Source organism: Protomyctophum bolini (genome assembly GCF_963924005.1).
Source record: "Protomyctophum bolini genome assembly, chromosome: 17".
NCBI classification, from domain to species: Eukaryota; Metazoa; Chordata; class Actinopteri; order Myctophiformes; family Myctophidae; genus Protomyctophum; species Protomyctophum bolini.
In genome coordinates, this window is record NC_137878.1 from 7966210 (window position 1) to 7991550 (window position 25341).

Below are 25341 nucleotides of genomic sequence, written 5' to 3' on the forward strand. Positions count from 1 at the left end.
TGCCCAAATTTGTAGTCAGATAAAAAAGAAATCCATTTGTTTTAGCTAAGGTGTTGTTGGACCTAAACAGAACTGTGTGCAAGCTCATTTCAATGCCAGAATAACAGGACATACCGCTTTATGGCCATTTCCTTGTTTGTTTCCTTGTCATCCTGCTGACAGATTTTCATTGCCAATTGAATGTCTGTCTGTCTGTCTGTCTGTCGGTCTGTCTGCAGGCAGGCAGTTTCACCAACCCCACCTCGGGTATGGGGACTGGGGACTGAGGACACTACAACACATTTGAGTGAAACCACTAGCTTACTAAGTTCTAAGCCTTCATGATGGTGTTAGGCTCTTTAATGTGAGCAAAGACACTTGTGTCATCTAAAATTACACATGTGTGTCAATTATGGCCGGGGCACCTTTGCGTTTGTACCCCTGCCACAGGGGTAATGCTTAAAGCAGTGACATGTCATTACTACTTAAAGCAAACATTAAAAGTCCATAGACGTGGCTGCCACATGACATCACGAGTGGGGGCCTGTTGATTTTGTGGGGGCGCATGAATGTGCCAAACATTAAAAGTCCATAGACTTAGTGTATTATGTTCTTCGTCCTACACAAACATTGAATTCCCATTGACAATGAATGGAGAAGTTTACGCCATAGTGTCTGAGCAAATAGTGTCTATTTTTACATCACGATGATGTACGATGATAAGGGCGCCCCTCACTTCACATAGGGTGTGATTCTTTTTAAGACAGTTGGACTAATAACAGCTTGGACCTCGGCGGACAGTCTATGACACCCATCATCTCTGACATAACTATATTATGAATACTACTGTATATGACTCCCTATTTGGGCAAGATTTCAGCCCGATTCAAGCAACCCATTTGGTTCTTTGAAAAGGTCTAGTCCGATTTGTGTATAGCCTGGCTTAATTGGCTTATATTGGCCCGCGTCTGGCCACTGCGAGGCTACAATTTGTGCCTAAATTGGAATCCAAGTCACAACGGTAACATCCATGATGTAATGCTCTGATGCTGGCCTGAAAATAAAGGTGAATGGGCCTGCACCATCCATTAGATCAGCGGTTCCCAAACCTTTTTGGCCATGCACCCCCTGTTAACTCCCGACCTAGCTGGTGCACCCCCCCAGAAAATTGCATAGGCCTATAAAGCTATATAGAGCCATATATTTCCTATATGCACATATATGAATTATGAACCTGAATATGCAATATGGCATACATACTGTATGCAGCATAGGCCATATTCTGCATACTATATGCCATATTATCATAATATGTTAATATATTTAAAATAAAACCATGGCACCACCATTAGCCTTTTCATGTCACGCACCCCTTGTGGTACGCGCCACAGTTTGGGAACCACAGTCAACCACTGCATTAGATGATAATAGGGTATGTATGCGGAGAGTTTGAGACCACTTGAAATGCTGTAAATCTAAGTGTGATTAGAAGCAAGGCCACGTAGCACCCTGAACATCTAAGTTGTCTAGTAAACAGACAAACATCAAACATGTCCTGGAGGATGTCATGTCACTGACCAAGTGGGCATTAGTTGACAAAAGGTCATATTATATAACCATGCGGGCACTCATTCTATATTGCCACCAGAAATGCTGTGAGGTGAGGTGGGATGCGTTGTGCGATGCGTTATGGTGTAGAGTAAGTAGACAATATAATGGCACCGTGAAGAGCAAGAAAATCCGAGCTGAGAAAGTGGATATTTTCAGTCTTTACCGTATGTTATGTGCTCAGCAGAAAGTACAGCCGCACGTAGAGAAAGAACAGCGACAGGAGGTAGAAGGCCAGTTTGCCCCAGGCCTCCTGCTGGTAGTACGCGAGGACGTCCGCCCTGGTGATGGTCGTGGGGTCGTACAGCCCCGGGCCGCTCATCACGGGCCTGCCCGCGTAGCTCCGGGCGTGGTGCGCCAGCAGGGGCGCGTTGAAGCCCAGGGTGAGCCACTCGGCGGCGCCGCAGGACGCGGCGCAGAAGACGTGGACGAGGTACTCGGGGAGCACGAGCGGGTTCAGCGTCTTGCAGTGGTCTATGGGGTTCCTGTGGTCCACCTTCAGCTCGTGGAGGAACACCACGTGCCACAGAGCGAGGGAGACCAGGGCTACCGTGGGCAACACGGCGGCCATGTAGCAACAGGCGGCGAATGTGAGGACCATCTTTTTTGTTCTCCGGCCGGTTTTGCTTTGAGATTGAGGTATATATGGTGTCCCTCAAAAGGCTGAGCTTGCTTATAAGGTCCGGGATTTGTAAACCCAAATAAAGATAAACACGGTAACGCAATGCACCAGGAGAAGATTAAATTCCAATTCCCAGGTGAGCAAAGCAAGCAATTATAAAGGCAGTAAACTCTGGCAATTAGTTGACACTTAAATAGTGCACAGTGATGAGGCAATGATGACGTTGCGTTGATGAGGTGGTGATGATGATGATGATGATGATGACGACAGGCCATTGACATGACTGGCTAAAGTATTGAGGTAACCATTGAACCATATATAGGACTGGGCACTTGTGAGAATTGGGCCCATTTTTTCCAGTGAACCGGGTGGCCACTTAACTGGTATAGGCTACTAACTGGGTTTTTTGGGGGTATTTGGGGGTAGAACTGGGCACTATTTTTTGGGTACACCAGTGGGGATGATCATGATGAGGATGAGGTCATCAAGACAACTTCCCCGTGCATGGATGGACTGACATAACCAGTAGAGGGCGGCATTAGACAAAACATAAAACACGAACAACTTTGAATTCGGTATAACACGGTTCTCTCTCTTAGTCTTAGTCTAATAATAATAATAATTGTATTGTATGTATAAATTAAGAGCAATTAGCCTAGCCACAAATTGTATTGACTGATTGAAGTATTTATTAACAGGTATACACATTGTATAAAAAATAATGTTGAATGTTGATTTGACGCTCTCTTGGGCAGAGGGGAAATTAAGGAACTGTGCAACATGGAGTGACGTTATTTTACCCGTATAGATCAATACAGCGGTCGATAAACGGATCGTCCTATTGATTAAGCTGCTGAGAGACACTGTATGTCTCAGTCTCTCAGACACAGCAGGACCCGCAGTTGACCAGGCAGAGATCGAGCACCACGTACAGACAGTCACACAGTCACACACCACACACCGCACAGCGTGTGCACTGCAGACAGACAGTAAAGCCTACGGCTGCGGGAGAGTAATTCAAAGGTAAGGTATAGGCTACAAATCTGCTTTGCATGCATGCAGGCTATTTTGAGCAAAAGGCTTTTTTTCCTGCTACCAAGGGAAGAAGAAATTATATAATATCATACGGTCTGAGCCTGGTGTTTGAGCGTGGTACTACTATGGTAGCCTACCGCAGCATCTTTGTATATTACGTGCATGGCACTGTATGCGTGCTATACGAGACTGGCATGTTGTAGCCTACCCTATATGCAGTTATGCACTGGTGTGTTTTAGTTGGCCTGGTTTTAAGTGCTTTAATGCCTCCAGAGACCACCACCAATTCACCATGCATGCAGTACAACAATGTGCGAACACAGCAGCAAGATTTGTGAGCTGCTGTGACAGCTATTAAAGGATATCAAAATGGAACACAACCACCACCCCTAAAGACTAATCATTGTGTGTGTATTCCTACACTATATCTGCATCGAGTGATCTTGGTCTATACAGTTGATAGCCTATATGCAATAGAAATGCATTTATTGGAGATTCTGACTTTCAAATCTACATAGCCTACATTTTGTTTTGATTGTGCATTGATTTGTTCCACTTTTTTGCTTTGGCAATGTAAACACGTCGTTTTCTCATACCAATAAGCATGCCCAATTAATGGCATAAAAGCATGAGCTCGGGACGCAAGGTCCATGAGTGATAATGTGAATTAATGTGTAATTAATCCTGTGGTGTTGGTAGGTATTGTTGTTGATGAAGCTGTTACTGTACACGGCTAGGCTACTATCATGTTTTGACTCCTGGCAAATAATGCCCCCATATGCAGCTTCTAATTCTGGTACTGGGCACAGCTGAGAGGGGCGTGTTGGCGCACGGCTGTAATTACAGTGGTGGTGGATGCATCGCATCTGCTCTCTGTGTGTGTGTGTGTGTGTGTGTGTGTGTGTGTGTGTGTGTGCGCGCGCGCGCATGCACACTTGTAGCCTGGAGGTGTGTGTGTGTGGACAGTGGCGCTTCAGCAAGTTTATATTGTCCAAGGGGGGGTAGAGAGAGGGGGGAGAGAGAGAGTGGAGGGGGAGAGAGATAGAGAGAGGCGTGGGGAGATAGAGAGAGCGATAAAGAGAGAGAGGGGAGGGGGGGGGAGATAGATAGAGAGAGGCACAGACAGACAAACAAACTGACAGACAAGGCAGTCGCTTTAAGGAGATTAAAACAGAAGCGTTCCTCACTGCCTCATACACTCACTGTAGCGTGTACTGTGTTGTAGTAGGCTAGGGTGTAAGGAAAGAGGATACCCATTACCCACACCCACCCACCCACCCACCGACCCACCCACCGGTCATATAGTGACTGCACTGCAGGCTGCACATAATGCATGCAACAGTAACAGGGCAACCAGAGTGAACAGGTTGAGTGACAGCTCCTCCTGTGTGTGTGTGTGTGTGTGTGTGTGTGTGTGTGTGTGTGTGTGTGTGTCCGAGCAGGAGGCAGAATGAAGCAGATCCAGAGCGCGGTGACCGTCCACATGTGCCTGTGGTCGGCGTGGGCCTTCTCCCACCCGTCCGTCATGGACACCTTCCTCGCTGCTCGCTTGGGTAAGCTTCCGTTACCATTCCCAGTTCAATTCAATTTGGTTCAATTAAATGCAATGAAATTGTATTTTAGCCGGATAACATACACGATGCAAAATCACGACAGAAGTTACAGGACTATACATTATCATGCGGGACCTTTTTGAGGGGCGCTATTAGCCCCTCCTATGCCCAGCTTTGTGTGTGTGTGTGTATGTGTGTGTGTGTGTGTGTGTGTGTGTGTGTGTAGCGATGCTTTGATTGGCTGGGCCACGGGAATTGATGATAAAAAAGTGAGGACAGAAAATTGAGGACGCCAAAAGCGATTGGCCCGGAATGTGATGATGTATGATGATGAGCACGCCGCGCCCCGCACACACACACACACACACACACACACACACACACACACACACACACCTTTGGATGACGGCATGCAGGTTAAAGTGAATGCGTGTTGTGATCGCTCTGTCTGGCAGCAGCTCTCGGGATGGAAGACGATCCGCTGAGGTTTGATCCCTGCTGTCTCGTGTCCCTTCCTCCACCTCCACTGTTCCCTCCACCTCCGCAGCTGTGGACACACGGGGATCCTGTAGGCACACACACACACACACACACGCACACACACGCACACACACGCACGTGCACGCACGCACGGACACACACATACAGTATGGGCAAGTCATTGTAAGGCTCTACACCGGCATTTGTTAACTACTTAAACTATTCATTGACTGGGGTCCCTCAGGAATACCAAACGAGTCGCCCATTTACCATAAACTCGCCCCTGGGCGTGCAGCCGGCGGAACTGCTCAGCGAGTCAGCGTGGCATTCCTGAAGTAACCTAAGTAAACGGGTTACACCTATATAACCTTATTCCTAACCTTAACCTCAGAAAAACTATGCCTAAACCTAACCATATTATACCTACACTTAACCACAGTAAAACTATGCCTAAACCTAACCCTATACCTACATTTAACCACAGTAAAACTATGCCTAAACCTAACCCTATTCCTAACCTTAACCTCAGAAAAACTATGCCTAAACCTAACCATATTATACCTACACTTAACCACAGTAAAACTATGCCTAAACCTAACCCTATTCCTAAACTTAACCCCAGTAAAACTATGCCTAAACCTAATCCTATACCTAAACTTAACCACAGTAAAACTATGCCTAAACCTAACCATATTATACCTACACTTAACCACAGTAAAACTATGCCTAAACCTAACCCTATACCTACATTTAACCACAGTAAAACTATGCCTAAACCTAACCCTATACCTAAACTTAACCCCAGTAAAACTATGCCTAAACCTAACCCTATACCTACATTTAACCACAGTGAAACTATGCCTAAACCTAACCCTATACCTAAACTTAACCACAGTAAAACTATGCCTAAACCTAACCCTATTCCTACACTTAACCACAGTAAAACTATGCCTAAACTTAACCCCGGTAAAACTATGCCTAACTCTGTCTAAACGTATTTCTAACCTTATTCTCAGTAAAACAAAATAAAGAATACAAGAACGGCCGCACCGAGCGGTCGGCGGGAAGAATGGAGGGCGAGATGGATTATGGGTGACGGTACCTATATACCTCCCACCACACCAAATCTCTTTTCAACGAAGAGATTTGTTTTAGCTGGACATGGTTAATGGACCCATTTAATTTAGGTCTCTATGACTGTGTGTATATCTTTGAGGGGTGCCAACGGTAACCCCTCACAAACACAAACATTGAAGACAAAGTGTGTAAACACAAACATTGAAGACAAAAGTGAGGACGCAAATTGTGATTGGCCAGAATGAGATGATGCATGTATGCATGTATGACGTATGATGATAAGTGCGCCCCTCACTTCACACGGGTGTGATTTGAGGGGCGCTAGAGTCCAGCTTTTAGTGTGTGTGTGCACAAGCTGAAACTTTGTCCTAACACAAACATCAAATTACCACACAAACACAACACAAACATTGAAGACGAAGGTGAGGGCGCAAATTCTGATTGGCCGGAATGAGATGATGTATGATGATAAGAGGTGCTCTTATCATCATCTTATCGTCACTCTCGTTCACACGAGTGTGATTTTTGTATTTATTATTGACCCAATTCTGAACCTTGGCCTGAACTGTGCCCCTATTCTGTGCTATATGGAGTTATTCACTGGAGGTTGTTGTTATGTTTATGCTGTCTGGTTAAAGGGAGAGTACAGCCTGCTGGAACCTGGCATTGTCGTAGCAGTGGAGGTGGAGGTGGAGGAGCAGACGCATACACCCGTGACATCACCGGGCTGTTCCCCTGGACCACCAGGTCCTGCCGGTCCCGAGGGTCCAGAGGTAAGCCCAAAGAGCCCACCTCAGGATGAAAGAACATTCTTTTCAATATATTGTCACGGTTCAAGTCAGGAGAGCTATAGTTGCACCCAAATGCAGCAGGAGAGGAGACAGGGGCACCGAGGCAGAGCAGGTCGGTTCAAAATGTTGAATAACTAAAAAACTAGAAATACAAATGAAGAGACTGGAAGCACACTATAGGTGTCAAGACAAGAGACACGTAACCACAATGAACTATCAAGGAAACACTGAGATCAGGGGGTTATAAATACACAAGGACACAGGTGAACTCAACTGATAATCAACACAGGGATTGGCCAGGAGACTTAACAGGACACATGTGGAGAAAACTAGACTAATCACAAGGTTAGACAAGTCAGGAAACAGTAGGCAAAACAGGAGACACTAGGACATCACTACAAAATAATAGTATGCAACAGACAGAGTATACAGATCATGACATACAGGGATATGGACCGAATGATCCGTTCCCTGAAGAAGGCTTCATAGCCGAAATGTTGGTTTTCTGTCTGACCCTGCGTCCTAAATACTCTCAAATTGGTTTGATTTCCTTGTTATACTCAAGCCATGCATCGATGCACACAATGTAAAGGGACAAAAGTGTCTTGAGATTTAAATTTGAGATGCTGAGAAGTTTTTCTTTAACTTTTTTTTGGAGTATTCAACGTGTCCTTGCTTTGGACGATGATCCTACCTCATCGATTTCATTTGACCCTGCCTTTATCAGATTATGCAATCAGTGTAATATTAGCATCTATTAGACGGCAGATATGGGGATATTGTTAAGTGTGTCTATAAATGAAAACAGTTAAACTGTTTAGCATTGATCTGTCTGTACAAGCCGAGTGCTCAGTGGGGATATGTGAGCCGTGTATAAATTGGGTTTCATTTTTCAGGGACATGGCGGATTGCCTGGCATAACAGGACCGAAAGGGGAGAAGGTTTGTGTGTGTGTGTGTGTGTGTGTGTGTCTGTGTGCGTGCATCACACTGCAATTGCTTATGCGCATGCATCTCTCTTTACCTCTACATCTCTCTCTCTCTGTGCGTGCGTGTGCGTGTGCGTGTGCATGCGTGTGCGTGTGTGTGCGCGCGCGTGTGTGTGTACTTGTTTGCTTCTCTCTTGTGATACGCCTCCATTATATCAGAAAATAAATTATGTTTGTGTCCTTGTCTGCCTTGGGCTCTAACGAGCGTGTGTCTCCTCTCTCTCCTCGTTTGTCCTCTCGTCTAGGGAGAAATTGGACGTCCAGGGTCAAAGGTGAGCCACTCTTCCCTCTCTCGCTCCCCTGCGCTCATCCCTTTTCGTCCTCACTTGTCCCCTCGCTCCTTGTCCTTCGTTTTAATGGGATCCGGACTATCTCTACCCCCGCCTCCTCCATCCGCCATTCACTGCCTGTCGTTCGTTCGTTGGGATGTGTTCTGATTGTTGATGTGATGAAGGTTTTACACTTCATCATCAAACATTTCACACCTATACGTACTAAAGTCAGATTGTTAAGCATCCTTGACCGTCGGTGCACCCTTCTCCTCTCTCATTCCGTCTTTCTAAACAGTCTCTTACCCCCCCTACACGGCAAGGCTGAAGTGATCCTTACAACGTTGAATTCATATCACTCTTTATTATGCCCTTCTCATCTGCCTTCATCTCCCCTACCATTTCTCCCCTGTTGGTCCTCTCAACTCTACCACCCTCTCTTTTGGACACATAGCCAATCTGCAAACTCACGACGCATGCAATGCCGCGATGCGTTGAGAGCTTGCAGATCTCAGATTTTGAGCGTGCAGCGCCGGTGCGCAAACTATACTGTAAGTATAAATCAGTTACCATCTCATCCCGACCCCCTCCTCCTATTCCCTCTCATATGCTTCCTTTCTCTCCTCATCATCCCCCTCCTCCCTCCCTCCTCTCTCCTTCTTGGCCTAGATCCATTAGCCCTCCCCATGTTACGATGCAGCCCTGCTGATCGGGTCCTCCAGTCCAGCACTGCACCACTCTAATCTTCCTAAGTGCTTCGGCTCTCACCCCGTGATAAATCACTCTCTGCACAGCAAGCAAGGGTCCGCTGGCTCTGGACGCCCACTGCTCCTTTGAAAGGCAGCTAAATGAGAGCATGGAATGGCTACTTCTGCAGGTGTATCTATAGGAGGCTGACTGCGCGGTTATAGCGGTAACTGTGCTGCGTGTGTGGATCTTCTCATTCCAACGGGTTAGGGGGGAGTCCGAATAACACCTGTATCCTACAGTGTCTCTTCCTTGTTAAAGGATGTGACGTTGGTTTAAAAGCAATAAGCTTCACCGGGCCATGGTGATTTTAGAACAGCTGAGGGGCACTGTTAGGCCCGACGTACGGTTGCCAAATATTAGCAACATGGAAAAACATAGATGTATATCCCAATTAAAATGTACCCCAAAGTTCTTAAACAACAATTTGACTGCAAGTAAACATTTCTGCAAGAAAGTAGTACCTGGCTCAGCCAACTATATCCAAGGTCCGGAAGTGGCTGAATTATTTATAACAGACAGGTGGTGATATTAGTATTACAGGAGGACATGTTAATGTTGGTTAGACATATTACAGGAGGTGATATTGACGTTAATAAGACATACGTTGTCGGTGTAATCCGTATGCAAGACGAAATTGGTCAGTGTGGACAGTTGCTGCACAAAGGGCGGGTGGTTTTGTGATGCCAGCATTCCTAAGACCTCTGGAGGTGTCGTGAGCCTAACGCAAGAAGATATGCACACTTGACAAACATGGTGCTCGCTCACTAGGGCTGTGAATCTTTGGGTGTCCCACGATTCGATTCGATTCTTGGGGTCACGATTCGATTCAAAATCGATTCAATACTACAATGCAATACAGCTGCGCTGGTCTGAAGCGACTAGTGCTACTGCTGACTACAGTAACTTGAAAATGACTGAAGGCATGATGTTTACTGTGATTTAGATTAAGCTTTACATTTCATATCACAAACACCATGTAGTGAAAACTGTAACTGTAAGCAGAAAAAAAGATCGATTTTTTGGGAAATTATGAATCGATTTTGAATCGTTCACAACGGGAATCGCGATTCTAATTCGAATCGATTTTTTTTATACACCCCTATCGCTCGCCATCCTCATTCCTCCACTGACAATCTAAACAAGATTATTATGCCCATGCTACATTTAACAACACAATGGATTAGTAACATCGCATACGATGTAGCGGTAAATTGCGCGGCTTCTTCTCATTGGCTACTGTGTCGCCATATAGGGTCGCACCGGAGCGCCAGGTCTCCCAGGGAAACAAGGACTGCCCGGATGGCCTGGATCAGATGGACCAAAAGTGAGTTTTTATGTATTTATAAAAACATATATATATATAAATGATTCTAGTTACATTTTCATTTTATTTGACCACTTATGGCCTATATACTAAAATAGCAAATCTGCAAGCTCACGATGGATCACATCGCGTCAGTTGTGAAATTGTAAATTGGCTACTTTTGCTATTTATAGACCAATGGGGATATATTATTACAACATTTTTTTTTAAATATTTGTGAATATTTTTCACCTATGGTTGAGAAAGGAAGCAGCCATTTTTTGCGATTTTTTAAAAAGGTTTTTGTTTTACAGATTTACCGGTAATCCTTTTGAAATTTCAGTACAATTCTGCACATGCCTAATTCACAAAATAGGGATGCTAATTCACAGAGACAGGAAGGGGGGGAACATGCTGGGATGTGGTGGGGGATTACTTACTTGTGTGGCACTTCATTTAATTTCACGCGTTTACTGTATTCAGGGAGACAAAGGAGACCCAGGACTCATGGGATTACCTGGTTTGAGAGGACCACCAGGGACAAAGGTTAGCATAACACACGCACGACACGCACAATGCACGCACGCATGCACACACACACACACACACACACACACACACACACACACGAAAGTCTAAACAGTCACTAACGTACTGTACATACAGTAGATGAAGCGAGACATCACTGTTTTAATGATTGTTCGAATGACATATATTTTGTTTTATTCTTCTCGTCAGGGTTTGCCCGGCTACAAGGGAGATAAAGTAAGCTCATGGTGGTATGTATGGGGGGTGTTAAGTCATAATTATCGTCAACTTTTTGACCTTTGTTTGACCTTTTTTCAATCCCTTTCCCCCTATTCATTCTTGAAAGGGAGGGCGGGGTGACCTCGGACTGCCGGGACCAAAGGGGGATAAGGTTGGTACAGGTGTTTTTCTGTAAAAAACAAAAGTTGTGCGAGTTCATTAGAACATTCCTGGATTGTGTATACCATACATGGTCAATTGGCGGCCCGGCCGCGGGCCACATGACTTCACTCAATGCGGCCCACAGGTTAATATCGCAATACTGATATAGAATTGATTTCAGCTGTTACAATTCCAAACATGACCCGCATCTATATCAGGAGCTTAAAATGTAAATGTTATTGTCATTTTGTATGTCCAATGTATTTGTATCTACGACGTTCATAAAGTGAACATAGGCTAAGTATAACTAAATGCATTTGAGATTAAATAAAAATTCCTATTCAAAAATAGTAAAAGAATTACTATATCAAATCTACAGGCTCAAAAGCTTTGAAGATTGGCTATTTTTTGCTACATTAGTAATATGCAATGTGACCCTCTGGAGTGAGTGTGGGACTATAGTGGCCCTCTCCATCGTCAAAGTTGCCCACCCTTGATATAGACTAGAGCACTTTCCATCTCTCTCTCTCTCTCTCTCTCTCTCTCTCTCTCTGCTTTATTCAGGGGTCCATTGGTCTTCCTGGGATGCTTGGACAGAAGGTAGGTGTCGTCAATATTCATGTTATTTGTTTTGAATGAGCTTTAAAAGCGGCCATCTGTGTGTTACTTGATAATGTAAGTGAAATCCATGTTATCGTGTCATTTCATGTAATTTTGATATTGATTTAATTAATGAGGAGATTGTCACGGTTTCCCGTCCTCTCCCACCAGGGTGAGATGGGGCCAAAGGGAGAGCCAGGTGTCTCGGGAAAGAGAGGGCCAACTGGACGACCGGGAAAACGAGGAAAACAGGTGAATGCTCGCGTGTCTGTGGTTGTGCGCAAAGGTGTGTGTGTGTGTGTGTGTCGGGGGGGGTGGGGGGCTTTCACATTCCACACAGTTCCTGGCGGGGCCCTCTTTCACCCACTGGCATCAATTAACCCCGAACCCAGCACTAAACGACTCCTGAGAAGAGCAGACTGCCAAACAGGCTAATTCAGTCACACAGCCTTTTGACTCCCTGCGCTAACTATAGACCTCCACGGGAGAAGAGGGCTCTCCCAGAGTCTTAGATCCTCTAAGAATACACACACACGCTCGCACGCATACACACACACACACACACGCACGCGCACGCATTTCACACACAAACACACCCTACTAGAGTATATCCCAGATATGCACAAGTGGCAGCGCCATACAAATCATAAGTCATACGTCACGTTGTGTGTGTGTGTTTTGTACAGGGCACGAAGGGCCACACTGGATCCACCGGGGCCATGGGTCCCACTGGACAAGCAGGGCCCACTGGGCACCCTGGGCCCCCTGGTCTACCTGCCTCAGGTAACACACACAGACACGCACACGCAAGCACGCACGTTGCACACGCAGCTGCAAACCCTTGCCCAAACTGTGACCAGATTCAGAATGATCCTAAAATCCCCTCTATTGGAAAGCCATTGCAGCAGCCTTGCCCACCAAAAGCTGCATAGACACATTATTGTGAGCAAGCTACTGCCAGCTTAGTACCACACAGTATTACACACAACCAAAATGTTACACATTGGTTTGATACTCAGTGTGAAGTTGCCCGAACGGACAAGGCTCCAAATTGTAGTTAAGGGCGTTTATTTTCCCCAAACTCCTCCACCAAAGTCGAGTACAGATTCAACAGTGTGAAACCAGGGAAATAACAATAATAATAATAATACTGAGAAATGAAATGAACACTTGAGCAAACACTACGAACAAAACCCAACTGGCTAAGAGCTCTCTTCAGGCTGTACCTTGATCACACAAGGCCCTGTAGCTCTCCCTCAGGGATGTTACCTGTGTCATTGCCCACTTCTAACTAACTAGCCTGTCCCTGCAGCCTCCTTTAAATAGGAGTGGATCCCACCACTGGGCACAGACTCAATTAGCACCATTTCTTCTCAAATACTTCACTAATATAAATACTTCCATCAACAACACCCTGAATAAACAGTAACCTAAACATTCTCAATAATGTGTTACAATTAAACAAGTATAAATCAGAATGAAAACTCAATGACAATTACTCAAAGCATAAGGAGAAACACCCCTCCCCAGCATAGCACTTGACCCCTTCCTAAATCAAGGGAAATGCCACCAGCAGTGCAGGAGAGACAATTAGCAAACAATCAGTGAATACAGTTTTCCCTACACAAGTTTAAAACATTAGTCCTTGCATGTTATAGAAAGCAGTTTCATGTGTCTTTATAGGGCACGTGTTGCCCCGTGACACTCAGTGTTTTGTTATAATTTATTCCCTAATATGCCGTAATATCAACAGGTGATTACCTATAACACAGTGGTTTTCAACCCTTTTTATTCATTCAGCTTTTGAGCCACGGACCACCATTAGATGAGATTTAGCTTCTCAGACCCAAAACTAAAGAATATTTTAGTTGTTAGTTGACGTTGGATAAGATTTTGTCTACAATTCCATGCTTTTGGCAAACGTTGATGAGAATAACAATTCTTCTATAAATTGTGTAGACAACTGGTGGTGTGTGTGTGTGTGTGTGTGTGTGTGTGTGTGTGTGTGTGTGTGTGTGTGTGTGTGTGTGTGTGTGTGTGTGTGTGTGTGTGTGTGTGTGTGTGTGTGTGCCCCGCAGGTCTCTACCTGGTCGGGGAGAAGGGAGAGAAGGGTGTGTCGGGACCCCCCGGACGCTGTGACTGTGAGTTCATTCCTGGGGCCGGTAGCGCCCCCTATGGAAGCATCACTCAACGGGGGAACAACAACAAAGTGCCCGCAGTAAGACCTCAACCACACAAAGCACTAAACATTATACACATAAAAACATAACTAACATGTCGTTGCTGTCAGGCTGAATCCTTGTCCTCCATATTTCAATTTTTCAGGTTTTGTTTTGTAAAGTAATGCCCTACTACTATCATACAAGAGGGTTGTGCAAAAGTAGCAAAAATAGCTGATCTACAAGCTCACATTTGTGACAAATATAGCTTGCGACAAGCTCTTAGATGGGCTGTTTTTAGCTATTTTTGAAACAATTTTGAAAAGTCAAACTTGTTCAGTGTGTGAGCTAAAGAAAAGTATTAACAGGAATCTAAATATATCAAAATAACTACATTGGAGACTTTGGAACATCCATTTTTCTTTGTTACCATTAAAAGTAATGGTGTTGGACATCTGGAGTTTCTATCTGTATACTGCAACGACAAATGGGTGTTAAAGATATTCTATGTTCAAAACTCTATATTTAATCAGCATTGGCTGAGATAATTCTATTATCACAGATCGGATATAAATGTCATCCCCATCCAGTGTTTTGAACTACCCAGGATCCAAATCTGATCCACTCAAATGGGGTGGAATATTTTGGATACTGAAATTGCAAACGACACTTTGACTAAATGCATTATCATTAATGTCAACAAGCAAGGCTTATCACCTCCATGAGAGTAGGCTGGGCATATACAATGTGTGTGACGTGTGTGTGTGTGTGTGTGTGTGTGTGTGTGTGTGTGTGTGTGTGTGTGTGTGTGTGTGTGTGTGTGACTGTGTGCGTGTGCGCGCGCGTGTGCATGTGCGTGCATGTGTAGATATTTGTGGTGAGCAGCGAGGAGGAGTTGGACCAGCTGCAAACAGACAATGCCATTGCATTCAGAAAGGACCAGCGGTCCCTTTACTTCAAAGATAAAGATGGATGGAAGCCCATACAGGTATACTGGAGCTATACTCTACTGCACTGCACCAAACCAATCAGACCCACATCAAACACAAACAATTAGCTGCATTGTGCTGAGCTTATTAGCTGTGGTGGCACAGCTTCAAACTGTTTTCATGTTCACTGTTCTCAATGTGAACTTTTGTGAAGTATACTTTGAGCTTTATTATGCAGGCCTATGAAAAGTGCATTAGATATGATCATTATTATGAATCAAACACACCTTAACAACTGAATCACACATACTTGTTTACAGATCTTGACCTTTATTTAATCAGTGAAGACCATTGAGAGCATAATTATGCTCTCTTTTGCATAGACGCCCTGAGTACAACATGATCACACATACAAAACAACAAATAACACAATTTTACTTACGGTGAAATATAAATGAGCAATGTTAAATAGAACACTGGGGCTACAAAAAAAATGCCGTTTCTGGGATGGGGGCGTTACCAAAGCGGCAGGCTAAGCCGATCAAATAGTAGCAATCAAAATAGTAGCAAAGCAGTTGACGTTGTTGTCAATCATTGTGGCTAACTCGGCTTCTAACCAAAGAAACACAGACGACGAGCATGTGAACAAAGTAAAATGTTGTAGGCCTATTCAGTGCAATATTATGAATCGATTCTATAAAACAGTAGTCATATTTTGTTGTCTAGTTTGTCGACTCTAGATTCATATTTCCATATTTCTGGTTTCTGTGCTGAAACAATTCCTCATAAGAACAATACAATTGATTGTATAATTCTAATCACCCCACTTATCAAGCCACAAGATATCCAGTAAACCACTGCCTGTGTTCTGTTAACGTATAGCCATTCCAGCCATTCCAGTCCACAGAGAAGGTTCCGGAGAGAGTGGGAGTGTGCGGGGACGGGAAGGTCCAGGCCCAGGAAGAGTGTGACGACGGCAACAAGATTGTCACAGATACTTGTCTCAGTGAGTTCCGTATCACTCAACTCCTCAGTTTATATCACAGACTTACTGGTGGCAAAACCAAATGTAAGACCTCTCAGGTCCTCTGAAAAACAAAGGCCTCCTGAATATTCCTGTGACAAAAACTGAAAACCAAGGGGGACCGGCGGGCCTTTTACAGTGGTTGCTCCCACACTGTGGAACGCCCTACCCCTTTCAGAGTCTGTTTCAAAGGTTTCAAAGTCTTGTTAAAAACGCACTTATTTAGGTTACATTTTGTCTTGTAAACTTTTATTTTGACCATCATTGTTGTCAATGTATGTCTCTGCTCTTATTCTTTGTTGCGTTTGCTCCTTTGTGCCTCGTTTTAACTTGATTGTTTATATTGTTGTTTTTACTGTACAGCACTTTGTAACTTTGTTTTGAAAAGTGCCTTATTAGTTACTTATTTACTTACTTACTTACTTACTTACTTACTTACTTACTTGACATGTCATGTCAGGACTAGATTGAGCTGTGCTGAAGCATGCTGAATCTAACAAAGAACACCGTGATATTTGAATACATATTATGTATTCAAACCCAGCCAGACTTGTCTAAACTCTAAAGCCAATCTAGCCTACAATTAGACATCATTGTAGGCTAGAAAATGTCACAATGCACATGCTACAAGGACTTCTATCACCAGCATGCCAGCATTTCGTTTTTTTAACACAAATACTGTCATTGTCAGGGATTGGTGTTGTTATAGGACTCCAAACAAGGAACTCAGGAGACTTGAGTAACACTACTGATAATCATTACACACCTCACTTACAAACCTACAAACAAACCACCTTGCACACAGTCTTTATTGTCTCTGGGCTTGTCAGCCAGACCAGACTCAGTTGGCAACCACAGGTGAGCTCACTCATGGGCACATGGGGCATGGCAGAAGGCCACAGGAGAGAACTCATCATGGACGAACCGGTGAAGAGGGGAGTGGAGGGGCAGAGGGTGCGCGATCATGTTAGTCGTATACTGTACGTATATATAAACTGTAAATGTCAGAAATGGATAGTAGGCTATTATGAAAAAGAGATACCACCCAACCTTCCATATCTTTCTACCGAGGTTGTGACTAAGCACAGCGAGACCTCCCTGACCACATCTTCATTAATCCTGCCCTTTGTGTCAACCTGTCTCACACCTACCTCTCAACTCAATTAAATTAGCAGGAAAAAAGTGCTGCATTGGCGCCGACGTAAGACGCAGGAGTGCCAAGGCAATTAGTAACGTCTTTCTATCTACAGTATACTCTCTCTCGTCCCTCTGATCTCTAAATCTCCTTCCACCTCTATCCCTCCAAGATTGTAAATGGGCGTTCTGTGGAGATGGCTATAGGCACGCCGGCATGGAAGAGTGTGACGGCAAGGACTTTGGTTACCAGACCTGCAAATCATATCTACCTGGGTGCGTATACACTGTCTCTGACACAATGCAAATACACATAAACAAGTTTTTTTTTTTTTTTACCCAAAGATATTCGGGTATTGACTTCCTGGGCCTATAGTGGCAACCTGCACAAGAAATACGGTGCTGATGACTATAGTCAGTGTAGTGGTGTCCCTGGTAATCGGAAAGGTTGCCAGTTTGCCCCCTGGAACACCCAGTCTGTCAAAGGGTGTCAAAAAGTCCCTGAGCAAGACACTTAACCAACTGCTCCTGGGGGGTGCCGTATTAAATGGCACATCCACCACTGCAATTCAGTTTCATTTCAATTACATATTAGTAATATAATGCCAAAACACACACAAGTTGTCTCAAGAGACATCAAAAAATATAGAGCAAAGACCCTGACATTACAGAGGTGTATCTGTAGCCGCGTAACTAGACGCCAGTAGGCCGCCCCCCTATACCAGCAGGCTGGTCAGCGGGGGTTCATTTATTTGACCAACGGAATGGGTGGGCGGCCGTGTCGTGTGCCTCAGTCAAATGCCTCGACTGGGCCCCATAAACGCAGTTGCGTTGTCTGCGTATATAGCGCTTATATATAGCGACACACCTGGATGTCTGTGTGAATGAAAATGTGAAAGCAAGCAATGACGGCGTATATACTGTGTTCCTCAGGTCCTTTGGGCAGCTCCGATGCACCGACTCTTGCCTCATCGACTCCACCGGCTGCAAGTACTACACCTGAGCCCCAGCATGGAAGACAACAACAACGGCAGCTACACGAGATGCTGCGTGTCCAACCCTTTGTTCTTTGGGCAGGCTTAATATACTGCTTAAGGTGTGTGCTGATTAACCCATTCTGACCTGAGATCAGATTCTAAAAATGTCTTCTACATCCTTCTATGTCAGTCGCTCTTCGATTTTTCAAAAATAGCAGACCTACAAGCTCGTAGCGCGCCACTCGGTGGCGCGCTATGAGCTTGTAGATCTGCTATTTTTAAATAGCTAAAGCATAACGTAATGCTAACACCAAAACGGGTTCCCGTTCAGAATGGGTTAAGCTCACCCACCACCCCCCCAAAAGAAAAACATAACATAACATGATGGACTGTTAAAAGGAATCTCCTGTGTTCTGAGCCACCAATAGTCACAGAGAATGAACTTTGAGTGACACCTATATAGCTGTGGAGGTTGAACACCTCCACTGGGGGCTCAGGAAATGAATTTATGAATAGTTTTATGATCTGCTGGCTGACTGTACTCATGGCTGCAGCACTGTTATGGGCACCGGGCATAGCCATTTGGCCAATACCTATATATGGCTCTATGAGATACCGGTTGCACTGCACCAACTGTGATGATGACTTGCTGACTGTTATACTTCAGAAATGGACTGTGTTCTCGTAACTCCCACTGTAGTGAGAAAAGGACACTTAAAAGTGGCTCATTTCCAAAGAGGCTGTGACATTTATTATGCAAATAAGAAGTTTGTAAATGTTTTATTTCCGTGTGATGTATTAAATGTATGACGGTATATATTTACGATGGCAATAAAAAATAGAGATAAAATAGCATGTGAATAATGTGCTGTGGTGCTGGAGCACACGAAAAGCGAACTGTTTTCGATTGTTTGCCCGTGTCTGGGATGCTGTAATAAGATTTGCTTCTCTGCAGTGTGGCTTAATTGTTGTGTTAGCCAGTTGTGTGTGTGTATAGCTTGTGAACTGAATGTAGTAAATCTCCACTAGCAGCCAGAATGAAATGCATGTTACAGTATATTATAGTAGCATTGCAAAAAAAAAAGCATTTGTGATTGTTGCAGTTTAGCATGAAGATCAATTCCCGTCCACTTAAACACCAAGGCAGCTGCTTCAGAAAACTAGGTAGGTGCAGATCATCTGTTTTTAACTCAATGTGACTTAAGATAGCTGACTGATCGATCGTAATAAAGATTTAAAAATGTAAAAGTATATAACACCGCTCTGTATTCATTGGATCACTGCAGGCCTAATCGCATGCATGGGCAACTCATGGCGGCCCGGGGGCCACTGATTTCAGCTGTTACAATTCCAAACATGCAAACAAGACCTAATTAGTAGCTTGCACAGTCAGTGCCTGCTGCATATATATATATATATATCTTGTGTAAATATGTTTTTTTCCCCTTTTTTGTGCGTTCATAAAAAAAGTTCAAAACACATCGCAGTGCGACAGCTTGTAGATATTGCTATTTTTTATACGACAGTAATATGCAATATTGTGGCCCTCTGGAGTGTATTGTGGAACTACAGCGGTCCTCTCCAGTCTCCATCTTCAAAGTTGCCCGGCCGCTCGCCTTGCCTATAGTTCACGAATGTGGAGCCTATCAAACTGGGATAGTCTGTGTGAAATGAAAAAGAAAAATCACTGCAGTGGACGAGGTGGGAGTGGTTAGAGGCGCGGTATGGGGAAGAATGTAGCCAATCATTGGAGAACTTCCTGCAACAAGTTAGTAGAATGAGACGTCGCTGCCACGTAGAAAACCAACTTGAGTGCAGCGCTGCAGGCTCGATCTGGTTATTATTACCTCATTCGTAACTTTGCAACACATTATTGATCCGTTCATTCGGGGTTTTTTTTTGCCGGCGGCAGGATGTTGCTGACCGCATTGAGCTGGCTGAGCTCGTCTCTCTTCATGTCCCTCGTCAGTGGACTCCCTCAGCCCGAGCCTGAGGTGAAGATAGAGGTTCTCCACAAGCCTTTTCTCTGTCACCGCAAATCCAAGTATGGGGACATTCTCTTGGTGCATAATGAGGGATATTTCCAGAATGGTACAATGTTCCACTCTAGGTGAGTTTGGTCGAATGAATGAGATGATTCCATTCCAAATGGGTTTTTTTAATGTCAAGGACCCTATTAACTCTCCCGAGTTTACAGACTTAGCTGTAAGGGTGTCTCCCCCCCATGAGCCCTGGCTGACTCTGAGCCTAGGGTACCTCCGTGCCTGCATGGATCCCACATTGATAAACTCTGGACAGTCTGTAAAAACTTATGAACGATTCTGTTTTTTGCTCACTAAAAGTGTGTGTGTGTGTGTGTGTGTGTGTGTGTGTGTGTGTGTGTGTGTGTCTGTGTGTGTCTGTCACAGTCGTACAACTGGTGACAAGCAGGCAGTGTGGTTTACTCTAGGGATCAGAGAGGTGATCAAGGGCTGGGACAAGGGCCTCCAGGGCATGTGCTCTGGAGAGAAGAGACGACTCGTCATCCCTCCAGCCTTGGCCTATGGAAAGGAGGGGAGAGGTAGGCCTATATAATGTGCACAACCTTAAAATATAACGTGGCTCTAATTTTAATTTATCTACAGGTTTTTAGATCCACAAAGTGGACCACATTTGAGAACATGAATACACCATAAGGCCAACAACTGCATCTCCTGTCATTACTGTACAGTACATTTGGACCATAACAAAGTCACATACAAATGCATTGCATTGCATTACAACCTTTTTTACTTGACTACAGTGCAATATCAATAGTAAATGTAGCTGTAGTGTAGACAAATGTAAGCCACTGAACAAAACGACAACAATTCAGGCTTTTTTCCCCCCCACATGCACGCACTGTCTTCATTGCTATTATATTTACAGTCCTGTAATGGATGTATTGTCTTCTAATGGCAGTGTAGCTAAATGTTACCAGTGTCTCTGCAAAAAAATTAAGTACAAAATATTATAAATAATTAATATTTATTTCTCCTTGATAATGAGGAACTACAGTATAAGGAACAAGCACTTTTTTTTTAAATTTACAAATACTATTTAGAGATAGTCTATCTGCCCATGTTAATTTAATAACTCACGTGACTATATTGGGGGGGCCGTAAATAATTAATTCCTTTTTTAAGAAGGAAGCTGCGGTTCACAAATCTTGCCTTCACGCCACGATTGGTCACCGCCGGGCCAGACTGGACATGTCTGATCTAGTATTATGTATATATTGTTGCATACCTCATACAATGACTAATCCTTTGTATAACTGCATTCTAGGGCTGCCTGCCTGCCTGAATGAGGTTTTAATGCATTTCTGTTGAATCAGCTGACCTCTTCTCAGCATGGAGCTTGTAACAATACTATGCTTATAGCACTGGTAAGCATACATGGCACCATAACCCTATAGCTAACACGTGTAACATTAAACTAACTTTGCTTTTGCTGAAGTAACTACTAACCTCCGGTCTAACAAGCAGCATGAATGATTTACTGTAGAAAGACTTTATAATTGTTCATTTCCCTCATTTTGTTTTTGTTTTACTCTCTTTTCTACTATAGTAAATCCTTGCAATTATTTAGTAGTTAAATCATTTTTCCTCATGTTGTCATTATATCCAAGAAGGAGTGGTACAGGTGAAAGATGTCATAACTCCTTCCCCATCCCACTGCAGCTCCGAGAGTGCACAGTGGGTTTAACGACAGATCGCCCACTACGGCAGCCCATTTGGAACGAAACAAACACTGAATGAGTAATGCGACATTATGAAAGACAGATAATCTACAAAAAAGACCATTTTCGAACGATCAAAATAAGCGATTTAGCGTTAAATCCACCACGCACGGTCGGAGCTGCGGTGGGCTCGGGAGGGAGATAAGGGGTGTGATTTTTTTTTTTTAACCTGTACCACTCGTTCTTGGATATAATGACATCAGATTAAGGTAAGAAAACGGTTGGTTCATAATTCTCCTCTTTAATAAAAGCAGTTTTCCATTAACCCATTTTGGGGCGGGAACCCCTTTTGGTGTCTTAAAGATTATGTTATAATTTAGCTATTGAAAAATAGCAGACCTACAAGCTATGAGCTTTGAAAAATCGTGAAAATAAGCAATGTTATTCTGTCTGCTTTTACTGACATGTCTGGTGATATTGTCCGTGGCCAGGTAAGATCCCACCAGAGAGCACTCTCACCTTCGTCATCGAGGTGATGGACATCAGGAACGGCCCCAGGTCACATGAGTCCTTCCAGGAAATGGACCTAAACGACGACTGGAAACTCTCCAAGGGAGAAGTAAGGACATTGCGGCGATTGAACGAGAACCTTTTTTATTTATTGTACTTTTCCTTGTGGTTTTGTATTCTGCCACACTGTAAGAATGACCAAATGAGCACTACAAACCGGCATCAATACAGGAAAGCTCTCTACTCCCAGCACAGACTTCAGTTCACTGGCAAAATGGCAGCCTTTTATACCCAGCTGGAGATAATGAGAATGGACTATCCCATTTACAGGGGTGTCTTCAAATGAGAACATACCATAAATACATACATAAGCATACAATAAATAAATAAATATAAATAAATAACCTTAAACCATACAAACGTCACAAGTTTCTGTGAACCACATGAACTATACAAGTTCTATAATAAGTCCTTCACACTACAACATAAATAATCAATCACAACAGCTCATCTTAACCTCCCGCTATCCTGACATGGTCCAGCCCAATCCTTACTGAAACGCATCACAGGCAATTGTTAGGCATTCAATCAAACCTCAACAATAGAACTCCACATTATTGCACTTCCCAAACATATTGCAGGAGGGGGGCCCGCTACCAAAGCTTTTCTATTGTTATCCGGCTTTCACAGAGAAAACATGGATTCTGTCCTCCTTCTGTTTAAACCAGGTGAAAGAGTACCTGAGGAAGGAGTTTGAGCGCCACGGCTACCCTCCCAACGACACCCACCACGAGAACATGGCGGCGGACATCTTCGCCAAGGAGGACGAGAACAACGACGGCTTCATATCCTCCAGAGAGTTTACCTACAAACACGATGAACTCTGAGCCCCCCCTCCTTGTCCTTTTGTCGACTAGCTTTTTTTCACCGAAGAAAACTGAATAACAACGGAATAAAAACTTAAGCTATGACGACTAAAACCATGACTAAATATTTTGACAATTTCGTCGACAAATCACGACACCATCGAGGCCTGCCAAAACACATTTTAGTCGAACTGTAGATTTAGTCGACTAAGATCTTATGACACTAAAACATTTCGGATGACAAAAGTTTGCTGTGTCACGTTCGACCCATTGTATCGAAAAAGGTCTTTGTACAGTTGCATTTGGCATGATTGGAACTTAGGTTTGTGTGAAAGTTTCAAAGTTTCCTTCAAGCATGGTAGAGAGCGTTGCATTTCAAAGAGCTTATACCTCAATACAAGTAAGTGTTCTTGAATGGTCTCATTAAAAGGATCCCTGGCTCTTTAAGGCCTTAAAACATTATACTTGTCCTCTATAACTCAAAATGTAAAGTAAAACACCTCCACATATTGTATTTCTTTCATAAATGGAGAATCTTTTACTCAATAGGAACTGCTCCCGTTGCAAGTTGATGTCCATGTGTGATCCAGCCCTATGGAATCCTAATAAGTATTTAAAATATTGCTTTGATGGTTATATTATCCTAAAGTTGTTTTTAATTAGCATATGCATTCCATACTTTACCATAGGGCTAGTTGGACCATATGGGAATATGACATCAACTTGCGACAGGAGCAAGGATTCTTTATTCATAAAAGAAATAAAATATTTAAGGTATAATGTCATAAGTCATATTTGTCTTATTAGCCAGGGATCCTTTTAAAGTAAGCTAACAGTAACAAGACCTGTTGTGAGTTTGTAGATCTGCTATGAAAGTGGTTAAGAATATTTCATGCCTCTAGAGACATTTCCTGAACCATTCCAACATCATCACCCAACATGTTTACCAAAGAGAGGAAACTAGACTGATGATTTCATCGGGTCCTGTTTCATCCCCAGTGCAGCTAATGTTGGAGGCTGATGTTGTCCTAAAGATTTATACTTTGTTTGTAATACATTTTGCAGAGACGTGCGTGCTTGAAATAATCATTTGAATTGTGAGCTGTTACATGGCTGTTGGGAGAAAATGAAATAAGATTGCATATTTCCATAACTTGAGCCTCTGTCCTTGTCTTCAACTACTTAAACCAGTTGTTTTCAACCCTCTCCATATCAAGGCTCATTATTTACTCTGCATTTTAGCCACAGACCCACCATTTGATGAGATTTAGCCTTGCAGACCCCAAAATAAAGAATAGGTACACGTTTCTATGCTGTATTGACGTTGGTACCATTAGGAGAGATAACGTAGGCAAACGATCAAAACGATCCTTCCTTGTGTAGACTTCTTGTAAACTAACTTAAGTAATGCAGATGTTTAACGACAATTTAACTCTCGAGAGTGTATTTCATTTTTTACACTCAAGAGTTAAAGATCTCTAAGGGTCCATTTGGTTACCAAATCTCCATTATTTAGCTGGGGGCCACCTGGGACCCCCTCAAGGACCACTCCCTATACAGCACTTCATTGACTGGATCCTGCAGGGGTCCGTACTTGGTCCATTTATTTTTTTTCCCCCCTACACCAAATCTTTGCCAAAAAAAAGTAAATCTACAAGCTCACAAAATGTGAAGTGATGAGCTTTTAGATAATCTTTTTTGGGGGCAAATGTTTGCCTATTATATGCCAAGAATAGAGATACCAAGGTTCAAAGTGGTTAATTAATGATCTGATTAATTTAGTTTATTTGTTGTAGTTGAGTGCAGATTTGTTCTGATTTCCCCAACACACAGGATAACAAGCTCCTCTCCGAAGATATAATCAACTGTTATTGTCTCATGTTGGAACAGATTACAGATTGATTACATGATCATATCATTCATCTTTTTCTGTCCACAATAGTATCAAAGGGATACTCTTTCGAACTCCTCTGTGTTAACAAAGTATTGGAGAATACATTTTATGTAATGCCCTCAAATACCTTTTTATATTCACTGTAAATGAAGCAGACTATAGTGAGTTTAGGCTGCCGCTAATT

The 25341-nt window shown here is 43.4% G+C and overlaps 3 protein-coding genes across 4 annotated transcripts; 2 read left to right on the top strand and 1 right to left on the bottom strand.

Annotated features, from left to right (window-relative positions):
• Nucleotides 1–1759: 1759 nt before the first annotated feature.
• On the bottom strand, nt 1760–2188 carry LOC308331572 (protein cornichon homolog 1-like; the record flags this gene model as incomplete). Its single annotated transcript, XM_080787056.1, has 1 exon — nt 1760–2188. The coding sequence occupies one exon, from the start codon at nt 2186–2188 to the stop codon at nt 1760–1762; it is 429 nt and encodes a 142-aa protein (XP_080643182.1).
• Nucleotides 2189–3170: 982 nt separating this feature from the next.
• Nucleotides 3171–18351, top strand: LOC308332427 (uncharacterized protein). Of its 2 annotated transcripts, none has more exons than XM_080788324.1 (18): nt 3171–3232; nt 4687–4797; nt 5253–5365; nt 6993–7127; nt 8042–8086; nt 8379–8405; nt 10405–10476; nt 10939–11001; nt 11194–11220; nt 11330–11374; nt 11929–11964; nt 12136–12216; nt 12651–12747; nt 14043–14182; nt 14992–15111; nt 15935–16058; nt 17384–17486; nt 18144–18351. In XM_080788324.1, the coding sequence occupies exons 2-18, from the start codon at nt 4695–4697 to the stop codon at nt 18211–18213; spliced, it is 1401 nt and encodes a 466-aa protein (XP_080644450.1). In that variant the 5' UTR covers nt 3171–3232; nt 4687–4694; the 3' UTR covers nt 18214–18351. The 2 variants fall into 2 exon arrangements, with proteins under 2 accessions (XP_080644450.1, XP_080644451.1); XM_080788325.1 differs by having other exon boundaries at nt 5256–5365; nt 18144–18350.
• A 1619-nt stretch (nt 18352–19970) lies between these two features.
• LOC308332284 (peptidyl-prolyl cis-trans isomerase FKBP14-like) lies at nt 19971–24416 on the top strand. Its single transcript, XM_080788088.1, has 4 exons — nt 19971–20297; nt 20596–20747; nt 22379–22506; nt 23126–24416. The coding sequence occupies exons 1-4, from the start codon at nt 20101–20103 to the stop codon at nt 23282–23284; spliced, it is 636 nt and encodes a 211-aa protein (XP_080644214.1). The 5' UTR covers nt 19971–20100; the 3' UTR covers nt 23285–24416.
• The last annotated feature ends 925 nt before the right edge of the window (nt 24417–25341 follow it).